The sequence below is a fragment of the Tachysurus fulvidraco genome, chromosome 4, assembly GCF_022655615.1.
Source record: "Tachysurus fulvidraco isolate hzauxx_2018 chromosome 4, HZAU_PFXX_2.0, whole genome shotgun sequence".
NCBI classification, from domain to species: Eukaryota; Metazoa; Chordata; class Actinopteri; order Siluriformes; family Bagridae; genus Tachysurus; species Tachysurus fulvidraco.
Window position 1 is genome coordinate 14758709 of NC_062521.1, and position 14195 is coordinate 14772903.

The 14195-nt window shown below is 33.9% G+C and overlaps 1 protein-coding gene across 1 annotated transcript in view; it reads right to left on the reverse strand.

Moving 5' to 3' along the window:
• Window positions 1–1247: 1247 nt before the first annotated feature.
• The window catches only part of hpse2 (heparanase 2), a 48546-nt gene continuing 35598 nt past the window's right edge, over window positions 1248–14195 (reverse strand). The window contains exons 10-12 of the mRNA XM_027141912.2: window positions 11426–11571; window positions 8506–8652; window positions 1248–3473 (exon numbers count right to left, since the gene is read on the reverse strand). Coding sequence (XP_026997713.1) covers window positions 3311–3473; window positions 8506–8652; window positions 11426–11571 — 456 coding nt within the window. The 3' untranslated portion in view covers window positions 1248–3310. The remainder of the gene's footprint in view (window positions 3474–8505; window positions 8653–11425; window positions 11572–14195) is intronic.

Here is a 14195-nt window from a genome sequence, read left to right on the forward strand (position 1 = left end):
TCTAGAGATTTTGAATCAGGTTTGTATCAGAACTCTGATTCATTATTTCAATGTTATTAGTTTCAAGGATAAGCTTTACCTTTCTTCTTGCAATGGCACAGAGGGCATTGGCTTGGGTTAAAACTGTTGGCTAATTGAAAGATGCGTGCAGGAAAGAAACTTCATTTTGCCAAAAGAGGTTCTTATAAACAGTGACATTCACCCATTAAAGGCCTGCTGGAGAAAACATCCCCCAAACCATACCATTTTTAACATGTTGTGAGAACTGGTCCAAGTGAGAACAATTTTCATCTATTTTTGATGTAAAACACTGTTTTGCATCAAACTGGGGAAAGACTGAACCCAAAGTGTGTAAAGAAGTCATTGAAAGGTAGAGGAGGAAGTGCCATGGTTTGGGGGATGTTTTCTGCAGCAGAATTTGGGCCTTTTTTACAGCTCCTTGGCAGGGCAAATGAAGTTCCTTCACTGTGAGCATCTCCTAATCAGCCATGTTCCTGTAAAACAATGCTCCCTGTCACACTGCAAAATGGCTAAAGCAGTTCATTGAAGATATCCTTGACAACAAAGGTATTGATAAAAAAACCCACTTCAGTTACCAAACTGTGGAAAACACTGGGAGAAAAGTGGACCATGATCACATCAGAGCAGTATGAGAACCTAGTGATGTCCTGCAGCCACAGATGTGCTGAAGTCATTCAAAGCCAGGGCTTCTACACTTTCTACTAATTTTCAACAGCTGTAACCCTTATGGAAAGTAGATCTAAACTTTTTTGTTCTACAACAGTTACTGTTTTCTAATTTTGATCACTGTGGTTTCCACAATGTAAAGATTTGTTGAAGTGCGTTGGTGATTTTTTTTTTTTTTTTTTACAAACAGCTAGTAGATCAGTGATAAGCTTCTTAAGTAGCTAGACCGGTATTATGTCAGGTATTGACTTATAATATATTGCACTATTCTGTAAATCCATTTTTTTCTGTTTTTTTTTCCTGTTTCTGATCATTCAGTTCATGTAAAGAATATTTTTTTTTCAGTAAGTAGTAATATGAAGATACTTAAATAACATAAATGCAAATAACCTTAAATTCTATATTTAAATTTGTACAGGTTTTTGTTTGAAAATAAATAAATAAATAAATAAAGAACATTCGGTCTTACATTTGTGCTTAAATTTATTATATAATAATTAGAGTTATTAATCATTATTTTGTTAAGAAAATGCATTGTATCTAAAATACTTTTGAGAGGATGCACAGGAAGCACAATGGTTCAGAGCACAAGCACAGCTTAGAAACTCAGCACCTAAACACTGGTGAAAATTTCACTACCTAAAAAATGACTTAATACTCACCGCCTAAACAATGTCTAAAATCTCAGCTCAAATATACTGCCTAGAAACTCATGGCCTAAACAATGACTAAAATCTCCCTGCCTAATTAAACACCGCTAAACACTATATACTGTATATAAAAAACACAAACATTGAATAAGCTCTGAATAAATTCTCATAAACACTGTCCAATAACCCACTGACTAAATACTGCTGATATGCATTAATAATAAAAAAAAATTGAAACTGTAATTTAGTTCAACTGCAATAAAACGTACATTTTAAATTATTATTTTATTACTGTAAATATATTTAGTCAAATAATGTTCAAACACAGACATTTTATACAATAAAACACTGATTTGGCAAAAAAAAATTAAATATTAACAACCCCATTTAATCAGTAAACTTATTCATAAAAGAAAGAAGGTTCTATTTTATAACTTCAAGCACTGACTTTGACTTCAGACAAACCCTTAATAGTGAACCATGCTGTGTTATTGTTTTGCTATGTATCAACAGAGTGCTTATCACAATGCTTATTTCAACACCAACATAAACATGACTGGACATTATTATCAAATAAAAACACTTCATATGCCTAACAAATATATTTGAAAGATTACTTTCAAACATGGATTCATTCCATTTAACTTGTGACTCATTATAAACTAGAAACAAAACTCTTTGCAGCCAGGATTGAAATGACAAGTATTTTTGATAATTATATAAAAAGATAATTATTACAAATTATCTTAGCATTCATTACAAAAATTGTATTTCTTGTCTAAACAGAAGCCCCTGCTTGTTAAGGAATCTCATATGACAAAACAAAATAAGTGAAATAAATGATAAACAATTTATTGAACTAAAATATTTGATTTTCCTCCTTATCAGGTTAAAATATATACAAATATATATTTCTATAAATAATATATGTAAAGAAACAGCACACACCGAAACATCTATGAAAAACATATGTACACAGAACAATTCTGCTCATATCTGTTAAAAATACATTGTTACTCATCAAGCTTAATATTCACCAAACATCTAGCAGCACAAGGGATCGACTGTACAATTGTTTACACAATATACTCTATAAGGTAGTGCTGGGTACAGTTCGGAAAGAGTTTTTTATCGAGCCTGAGATTGAAGAAAAAAGATGAAAAAGGCATACAGTGTTATGGTAATGTACAATGGGTGTGTCTGTTTGAATAACATGCACAGGTATAGAACCAATAATGTACAGTATGAAGGGAGGAAAGCAATAAGCGGACTAAATAAAAATGAGAAAAGATTGTTACTCATTTCCTGAGCTAAACAGACATTGAATACAGTTACTTTTGTCACATTTGTTGTTCAGGCTCTATGTCCAGTTAACAATTTGAAAGAAAATGATAATTACTCTGAACTGATAGCAAATAACTGGAATAATCAGACTGAATAAAAGAATAAACTTTTTATGATTACACTAATCTACACCTTAAGGTTTTGTAGCATACCAAGATTTTTTTATGGTGTAGTGACAAAAAGTAGATTTTCCCATGGATGAGTTTTCATTACATGGAGTGAACTGTCATGTTTTCTACTACAGCATAGAACATCTGATATTACAACTTGTATTCTAAAATTGTATTATTTTGTTTACATTTTATGTAATATTAGTTATTATTAGATTATCCTCAAGGATGACCAGCATTCCAATAACAATAAGACATTTAGACCAAACAAAACCAAAGCACTGGGTGGATTACGGACATGTATGTTTTTGATTACAGTCTTCTTGATATCCCTCAAAATACAAGAAATTCTACGAACCAAAGTGACAGCTGGAGGAAGAAAAAATGCAGGAGAAAAATCAGAAACAGTGTTGCTCTTGTAAAGTGAAGAGAAGGGTTATTTTCAAAAGGGATTCAGTGCAACCCTTGCTTACATGAAGGGCAGTTCATTTTCAGTTGAAAGAGCATCTGAATGTTGTATTATCTGCGACAGGCAATTGCATTGATATTCTTGATGACGTAAAAGCCAATGGAAACTGGGGGCATGAGTATTGTTCGACCTGCTCGAAGTGTCCGTGGTTTCAGCTCAGGGAAAGTGTCACTGTCAAACATGTCCAAATGTTCTCCATTCAGCTGCACAGACCTGCAGAGCACAGACAGAGTGTGGGGTAAGTGGGTCAGCAGCTGATTCAGTAGAGCAAATGATCCAATCTGGAAAACTAACAACACTGCAATGAAGAGCTATAATATAAATAAATATATAAATATAAAGTTATATAATATAGATAGATAGATAGATAGATAGATAGATAGATAGATAGATAGATAGATAGATAGATAGATAGATAGATAGATAGATAGATAGATAGATAGATAGGTAGTTTTGTGCTCCTCCACTTGATGGCGCCACAGTTACATAATGCGACATTTTAGGTACTGCTACAAAGTAAAGCAAGTAACGTCAAATTTCTACGCAGGAATAGATTCAGTCTGAAAATCAGTGTAGCACACATAGCAGCACATTACCAGAACATCTGGAATAATGAAACTTGGGTCATCAGACTCAGAGGTTGGCTTTTGGGCATCGTGTCCAAAAAGAACACAACACAGACATTCCCACATTCCCACTGACATTCCCAGTCTCAGTCTACAGTCTATTACTGTGTAGGAATTGTTCAGTGAGCACGATGGAACACCAGACACTTTTACTGGACTGGAAAATCACCAGACATGGGGGATTATTTGGGCTAAAATGAATAAAAATCCTTAGAATCCGTAGATCTTGTGGTATACTTATTTGACAAAATTTGACTGTTTATAACTAACAGGTAAATGAGAAGTATACATAATAATCCAATTTATATTTTTTTCAAACTACATTTGAATAAAAGCCATACTATTAAAAATTAACAAATAGCCCCAACATTCATTCATTCATTCATTCATTCATTCATTCATTCATTCATTCACTCACTCATTCATTCATTGACAGAATGACAACATTTTCATGCTCATGGCTATTTTTTTACAGTGTGCAGTGATAGGCTATTTACAGATAAAAGATCGGTTTAAAAATCTCATTCCACCTTGTGATACCACAGACTGAAGTGATCAGGATGTTGGAATTGTTTTAATCCAGCATGTTGCCCGTGGGCCTGGAATCTCTCTGCAATACACTGCAGGTTGCGTGGTGATGCAGTGTGACACAGCATGCTTCAGAAGCCATGCCAAAGAGTATTTGTTGATCTTCACAATTAAACTCAGACAGGATTTATACTCTGAGTTGAAAACAGAAAAGATGGGTATGTAAGCACACAGTATACTGTGCATCACTTAGGACTTAGACAGAGGGGATTTTTTTTGCTTTCCGAAAAATATGATTAAATTTAAGTGTCCTAATGGTTCCATATGCTCATATGCTGACCCAGAGGAGCTCCTGGCTAAACATGGAAGCATGTGAAAGAGAGAGAGTGTCCTGACAAGACAAAGCTCTGCAGGGCACTTATAAATATGGAGCCAAAAGTCTGCTCTTTCTGCATTTATGACCACATAGCACAACCACAAGAGAGAAATGTATATAGGCATTTCTGTATTTGCCTAACTCAGAGATGGAGAGATTAATAAACAGGAAACTTAACATAAGCAGCACATCAACAGTGCAGCATGGCTTCTTGATATGTATAAGATATATATATATATATATATATATATATATATATATATATATATATATATATATATATATATATATATATATATATATATATATAATTTACTATATTAAAAAAACACTCCATATATCTTTATATCACAGCATTGTTAAATTCTCAAATCATACTGGTCAGAATGTGTTGACTCATTTTCTGTACAGCTCCAGTTTTCCTTCTGTATAGTTCCAGCTTCAATGGTCATGTTAATGTATGTCTTATTGTTTTATAGCAGCAACAAATTCAATTAAAAATACAATAATTGAAAATTGTGTATAATTATAAAATATTTGTGTCAGCATTTTGTAACAGTCTGAGAAAAGCTGTCTTCAGGACAGGTTTATTTTTTGTCTTGGTAACTTCAAGACAAAAAAAAAGAGAGGCTGGTAATGGAATGATTGATTATATGTAATTATAATGTGATTACAGGAACTACTTTTTTTTCGCAGACTTATTACACAATATTAAATGGGTTCTAATTTAAATTGTTAGCATTGTTGTGAGATAAACTTATTGCATAACTAAATAGGGGTGGTCACTTACAGTCAGTTTTTTATCATTACCAGTAATGCTTATTTTATTAATTTTCCTACAAATGCAATGTGTAAATTCATGGCTCTCTAGCAGACAAATTGATGTTACTCCTGTAGTACAAACTAGTAGGTAACTATATTAACTTGTTCAACATTTTGTGTCACTAGCCTTGTGTTACAGCCTTTGTTTTCTAACATATGGAAATTTATTTACTTTACACATTTTATTATAACATTCTCTTTTATATAATCTCAAATATTCTTATTCATCCCGAACCACACCTGCTGCAGACAGTCTTTTGAACAAAAGAAGCATGCTAGATTGAATAGTTCAGTATTCGTCATATTTGTTAGGAACATTTTCCACAGAGGACATTACATAAATCAGCAGCTCTGTTACCCAAAAGAGAACATCTGTGAAGTCCAAATGACTAAATATCTGAGAGTGGTCAAGTGTAATCCCACAAAATGAACATTTGGCTGCTTGCTTTATAGAGGATTTTAGCACTGGAATGTGGCATGCGTAACATTATAGCATATGTGTATATGTTACTCACTCAATTTGGACTGGGAGATACTGATTCAGCCCATATGGACCATGGAGAATTGCAAAAGAGACAAATACTCTATATATTTTTCTGTTACTATAGAAAGAATGTGTTGCGGGAAGACTGAGTTAATTAATAGCATGACCACAGGTTTTAAACTGTCATTTTGGATCTAGGTAAAAACATTGAATAGCATTTAATCTGAAAGATTTGTGAAGGCTGAAAGTATGGCACAGTCAAATAATGGTATATGTGAAAAGAACTGAAAAGAAGCTGGCATTCAGTTCTCAAAACAGAACAAATTACCTAAACATTCTTCATAGTTCCTTGACAAATATTATGGTAAATTGAGTATAGCTGTTCAACATGGCAACTAATGTATCAATAGAAGTAATTACGTTTATGTTTTCATAATGAACTGTATGATGGATTACAGTGTTAGATATAATTAGCAGTGGGCCTTTGCAATTCTACAGAATATTCTGTTTCATTTACCTTTGTGGAAATTATGTTAAAAATGCAACTGAAATATTGGACCTGGTTATTTCCACAACATCTGGTATGGCTGCATTCTTCACTTTTAATGATTTAATTTCATTTGAACTCACTTAAAGAAATTTGTAGTTATCACTACAGAATAGATTTCAATACTGCAGGAATTGCACTTCAATTTCAAAAACACATGAAACTGAGAACACCAAATCATTTAATCACTCATTATACCATTACCAGGGACTGTACTCGGGGAAGTAACTTATCACTGCATCGTCAGTTTGTTTTCAGTTTCAATAAGCCAAGACAAAGTTATTACACTAATCCAATTTTATGGTCAATTTTGATAGCAAATGTTTTGTTCTTGGCTTCAAGAAAGTCCTTGAAATCGCTTTCGGTATTTTCTGGACATTTACAGCATAGTAAGTGAAAGCACGTTTCAAATACAATTTATCTTTTTTCCTTTCATTTTTTCCCTTGATAAATCTACAGAAATTGATGTGGAGTTTCCGTCTGTCATGTCCGCTGCAATTCATGATAAATGAGAACAACCAAATTCACTCCATTCGATATATTATACTATATATGGGATACAAGTAAATATATAATGGATATGTACAAAGATTAAGCAGATTTGACAAAAAAGATATGCATTTATTTGCAGCTAAGTTCACCAGTAAACTTTATAGTTATGCAATTTCATAGTAAGAACATAGACCCGTTCTCTGGGACATAGTGGGCCCTAGTATATATATATATATATATATATATATATATATATATATATATATATATATATATATATATATATATATACATACATATATATATATATATATATATATATATATATATATATATATATATATATATATATATATATATATGTATATATATATCTATATATATATATATATATATACATATATGTATGTATATACATATATGTATATGTATATATATATATATACATATATATATATATATATATATATATATATATATATATATATATATATATATATATATATATATATATATATATTATCTGGTTATGTATATTGCAGTAAATACTTCTGAAAAAAGGCTTTCCTTTTCACATAAGCAGTTACAACACTTGATGAAGGCTGATTTTAACTCCAGTTGCAAAAAATATCCTGCATATCCTCCTTGATCATATGCCTCTTTTCACACACGCAAAAAAAAACCCCTCAAAAAATGCTATTTGAAGGTATCAACTAATAATAAGATAACAATAACTAACCCCTCCTCGACCCCCCCCCCCCCAACATGTCAATAATATTATTAAACGTGATTTAAAATAATGTTGTATAAATTACACATGCATCTAAATAAACTTGCTTTGAATTCTTTTCTTCAGATAAGGATCTCAGATAAGGAAAAGTAATTTTTCACAATCAGATATTATTGCAATGGGACCATCCTCATATCCATATTTGGCTAGATTAGATCTGTGTTGTTGTAACCCAGGTCCAGCTCTGCTTCTTTTCCCTTGCTATTTAGAATGCTTAGTTTAGAAGCTTAATATTATGTTAGAAAACAATTAGCTCAGCTCTTCTTTCGACCATAGAGTGAGAGATATTCAATACCACAACTAAGCTAAACTGTTTAGTGAATAAACAAAGTATCTTGTGATCTCTCTAAATTGTCCCAGTTGAGGTTATTTATATGTGAATGAACTTATAACCAAAGATTATCTAACGACAAGCTAATAAACACAATTTCAAAAGTCCAGTGGTTAAAAATAAGTTCAGTTCAGTTTCTACAGCTTCTTCCAACAAGGGCAACATTTAGCATAGTCTATATAGTCTACTTTATTCAAATGCATACGAAGGATTTCCATGTTGTTGTTTTTTTGCAATTAATGCACTTACTTTGAGTGAAGGCCATCAGCTCCAAAGGGTTGTAACAGATATTGGTGAACTGTTTTATTCCGTAATGTCCCAGCCAGCTTTATTTTCTTTCTTGATCGATGCAAGTTGATGATGTAGATTGTTATGGAGCCTCTGACATAATTATGACTGCAGGGGATGACAACACAGAAGTGACGAAAGAAACATGCAGTGAGTTTAAACAATTACTTCTCAGCATAGCAAAACCAAAACAAACCCTCTAAACATTTACCTTATTTTAACGAGATAAGATATAATTCCTTCTCATACAATCTACTGTAATTATTGTTGTCAATACTTTAGTTGTAATAGCGTTTGCCTGTACTTTCCACTTTAACAATGCAGATGTATCCAGAAATACAACGGTTTTTGAAGAACTGCATAATGCAGATTTAATCTGCCCTGCTTTATTCAAGCATTAAACCAGTCTTTTATTTTGACTGTACTAGTACATCAAAAAGTGTTTATACATAGCCAGAAGATACCCTTACAAGGATAAGAATAAAGGATAATGTTCACTCTCATAGTTAAGCATATAAACCCCTATAAAATCAGATTTGAGGGTTAACAGCTTTGCCTGTTGTGTAATATAGTGCTTGTTGCAGTAACTATTCAACATCCAACATATTCAACTATTCAGCAAGAACTGTACTTAGGTTACTGGGTTAATAATGATGAAGACTAAGCCTTTGGGGATATAAGACAAAGATAACTATCTGGGAAAATGATAAAACAAACATAAGGATAAATAAGTGCTTTAATGTAAAGACAGGAACAACATTGCAGTAGTGAATAACATATGTTGCAAAGAAGCAAGTGAACAGGTCAGAGCTTGGCTTTTGTCAGACAAGCCTGTTAGTAATCTCTCTGCGTGCAACCAGCCTGGCCTCTCATCCATGTGTTCCTTTACACCTTGGCATACAGTGAATAGAGCTTGTGGAACTAAAGTAAACTTGAAAAAGGCCAAGGAACAAAAGTAAAACAACCCATATTCGATATGTATGTGGTGTCTCAGTTTTAGTAGAATTTTGCAGAGATTTTCCAACTCGCTGCATTAGACCAGACAAACAGATTGGATGGTGATAAACACTGTCCAAGACTTTGAAACAATGTACTTTTCATGCATTTGCATAAGGGACATAAACATTTAATGTTTTGTTTAATTTGAGCAAAATGTTTCAAGGAAAATATGGAGAGCACAAACCATATTGTGTCTGGTGCCAGTAAACTGGAAAAAAGAACATGGGCATGTTTTCAATAAGATTCCCTCCTTCTATCTCTCAGTCTTTCTATCTATATATCTTTTGCTGAAAACCTTTATCCTAGTTTGAAACATTGCTATCCTAAGGACAGTGCCTCTGTCGACAGGGCACAAGTAGTCATTGAATTGTTCGGTGATTATTGAAATTGAAATATTATGGAGATCATATGCTCTAACTTTCGCAGTGACCGGAACTAAACGCCTATAAAAATTTGTACCTACATGTCAAACGGCACTCTTCGCTACCAGTATTAAAACACCAATGTAGGGAAAATCTTTTGCTAGAATTATTTCAACACAGCTCCAGACACTTGCAGAATCTCTGCCAAAGCACTCTAATGCATCTTACTAGACAAGTTACTTGGGTTTTCCCTTTAATTTGTCCCATGTGCATGTATATAAACTATGTACACATTTACACATGTGTATTTTTGTGTGTGTGGGTTGGGGAGTGATGTGGGTGGACTTTTGTATACACACATGATGAGTTATCGAGTTACTACCAGAATGAAAATATATTTGAAAGCAAATTTTTATGGCCTTTTGAATTCAGTCTCTTTGGAACTACCAAAAGTCAATTTGCTGCTCGAATAGAATTCATGAGAATTGTAACAAATCCCAATCTATACTAAGTACGCATTAATAAGATTCTTCTTCTTCTTCTTCTTCTTCTTCTTCTTCTTCTTCTTCTTCTTCTTCTTCTTCTTCTTCTTATTATTATTATTATTATTATTATTATTATTGTTGTTGTTGTTGTTGTTGTTGTTGTAAGCAGCCTGTGCCTTTCCACTTTACATTGCTGTAATCTGAAACAGTAATGCAGTTTATGCCTTAAGGTTTTTTCTAGCTATCTCACTCTATAAGTTCTTTCTCCAACAATTTTATGGCCATAAAATAACATCCTTAGGCATTCATTAATCTAAGCAAATAATCAGTGTCACATTTCTGCACACATTGACACTATGATAATGTTCATCATAATTCAACATTGAGCATTAAAGAACTATAAAAAATCTCAATACTACATTTCATATAGTTTGTCACAATAAATATTATATACTGATGAGAGAACAAGAAGCTTGGGCAAGGGGCCAGGAGGAGGCTGGAGTAACTGAGCTGAGACAGGAGGAGGACTGTGGTCAGTAAGCCAACACTGCTGCTGACAAGCCAGCAAGCCCTATGTACATCATCCTGGAGTAAATGATAACCATCAAAGGGGATGGTGGCATTTTTTATCTGTTCTAGAGACAGACCCTCCTATTGTGCTAATACTGGGATGCTGGAATAAAGGCTTCTACTTTCTTTCACCAGCTCAGTGACAGTAGAAAAGGCCCCTGCATACTTGATAATTGATAATTGTTAAATTTTATGGGCAGTCACTCTGAAAGAGATGGTGTCTGGAGCCAGAAATTAATAACCTTGAGCATAAGCAGACATGAAGTACTATTTTAACCGCTATGGGCTGTGTTAGTGACTCTTTATTGTACGGTAGCAACAAACACACATCACTCACACAATAAAACCTGATGTAGGGAAAAGTTAATGCATAACCACCCCAACTGTGGTGGTATAAATACAGTGCATAAATAGTTAAAAATCTGAAATAACTTTAGAAATTAAAGAATATACTAGTTAACATACTTGGTAAAACTTGTGCAGTGTGCATAGATGCGTAACTTGTCTCGGATCACTTTCCCTGGACGCGGCTTCCTTTGGAGCCCAGCAACTTGCACTGCCAGCACTCTGGGACCCACCAAACGCTTAAAGAGCAGAGACAGCCAGTAATCCTACAACAACAACATACACATATACCACATGTTACAAAAAAATGACCTACTGACTTATTGGTACAGGAACCAGCACGTCAACACATATGTTAGGTTAATATAAGCTGCTCTATTAGGAGAATGGTGAAGGTCAACATTTAAGAAGAAAAGTGATTCTTATGCAGGATGCTTCTGGTTCAAATACAAAAAGAAGAGAGTGAGTTTATTTGGCTGCAGGTGGCAAGCTATTCATCCTAGTGTGTTTCAAATCTAAAAAGAAAATTAGTGTGGCAAGATTGACATATTTGCCGGAAATTAGAGATGAAAAGTGTGAAAAACAAATAGAGAGTCACAGCTGTAGTGTGCCTTTCTCATATTAGCCTCCTCTGCTGGAGGGACTGAAGGAGATGTGTGCTCTTTTATCCTGTGGTTAAACAAGCCCACCCATGCCTCAGCCTTTTATTGAAAGAGACATTTTCTTGGACGACCAATTGGAGAAATATCACTACAGATATTGTTTGGAAGCTTTTCCTTTTCTAAGCATGGAACAACAAAGAAGGGAAGCATTTCTCTTTTGACTACAACAAAATGCTTGACTGGATTCAAGGCAATGTGATGAACATTTGCTATTCATGTCATGTCATGTCAATGAGGACAACTAAATGCACTTTTGTACTTTGCTGTGAATATATAACACTGTTAACAAAAGATGAAAGAACATGTTCTTCAAAAATCTAATACTGTACAATATACAAGCTGTAAAGGAACTTAGCTCTTAGTGAGTGATGTTGTAATTCTTCTAATTAGGTCTAAAAGTTGACACCAACACGAAAATCCTGCTTAATCAGTTGAATTAATCTCATTTATACCCAAGTGCAAACATAAAATTTACACGCTGTTCTTGTGTACATACTGTAGATGCTAAAAGAGATCCACTTTAATCACTTTCACAAGAGTTTGAAAAGCCGAAATTTCATGTGACTCTTTTTAAAGTCATAGCCAAACACGATATGCTCCTATAAAAGCATTTTGTATTTGAGAGTTGAACACACTGAGCTTAAGCCAATATTTCAAAATATATACAAATCAGTTAAGAATGGTTTAATTCGAACCATCATTGTCAGAAACTTCAGTAAAATCTCATTACTTTTCAATTTCAACACCTAATTGAAAGAATTCAGAGCAGAATATGTGAATCAGGAAGTTCCCATGCAATCCTGCATGTGGGATCATTTAAAGGCTCCTTTTTCAGGGAAACATTAACTTAATTTGCTCCGGCAGCAAGTACCGTATAGGATCTGCTATGGCTAGCAGGGTAAAAGTTAGTCTCAGCAGTAGGACAGTCTCTCTGTATTCTACATGCAGTAAGATGTATGCTATTCACTATGTATATATATACATATACATATATATATATATATATATATATATATATATATATACATATACATATATACATATATATACAACCTTTCTGTGCATACTCTCCTCAAGATTTTCCCCCAGGTTCCCTGGTTTCCTCTCGCCTTCCAAAAACACTGTAGTGGGTGAACTCTTAATATCCCTAAGTGCGAATAAATGTGTGTATGCAAATGTACATTGCACCCTACAAAGTGTAAGCATCCCATTCAGGGTGTAATCCTGCCTCTCACTGTTGGATTGGCTCTGGATTCACCCTAAAGGAAAGCAGTTACTGAATACTTATATGTTATGATTCTTGGAATGATGGATGACCAGATGGCTACACTTCTCTGCCAGTGGGCATGAAGAGAATGGAAGGTGTGTTGGACATCAATTCCCAGCACTATGGTACTAATAATCCTCTGGAATGCCTAGACCAAGCCAGCCTTCCCTAAAGACAGACGTGTGGTGCATTTGTGTGCAGTAACCGGATTAGTAATATTCCTCAGCTGTCAAAAAAGTCAGACATTATTTTTTATATGTATTAAAATATCAGATATAGTATTTATATTCCTGTAGTAGAGACAAGAATCTGATTAAAATTCTACTGCTGTAATATACTGTACAGACAGTAAATGCAATACAATGGCTGAAAAGTCTTGAGCCTACAAAAACTACACTATAATTAAATACTCATTCATTTAATGATATTCGGTAAAATTCTTTACCCTAATCAGGATCACAGTTCCTGTATCCAGAACCTATCCCAGTTACACTCAGTGAAGGTGGAAGAATTTTATCCAGCTGGGGAGCATCCATTGCAGGGAACCATACACGCATTCACAATTTAGGACAATTTAGCATAGCCAGTCCACCTACCTGGATGTTGTTAGACAGTGGAACAAACCCGGAGAATCCACAGGAATCCCACACAAATAGCATGTAAACCTCTACACAGACAGTAACCTGAGCTCAGGATCAAACCAAAGACCCTGGAGCTGTGAGGCAGCAATTAGCCCTTAACATTAACATTAACAAACAATAAACTTTAGCATTGAAACCACATGTAATGGAATTAGTTAGAAACACATTAATTGGTGATTGTCTGGCAGGTAAATAAATACACCTGCATTAATTAAAGTTTATACCAATCCATGACAAATATTTAGGCATGCTGTACAAATTGGCTATTGCTGATCAATTTAGGTTCATGCAAATGTATGCAAATGTTGATTTTCGGTCTT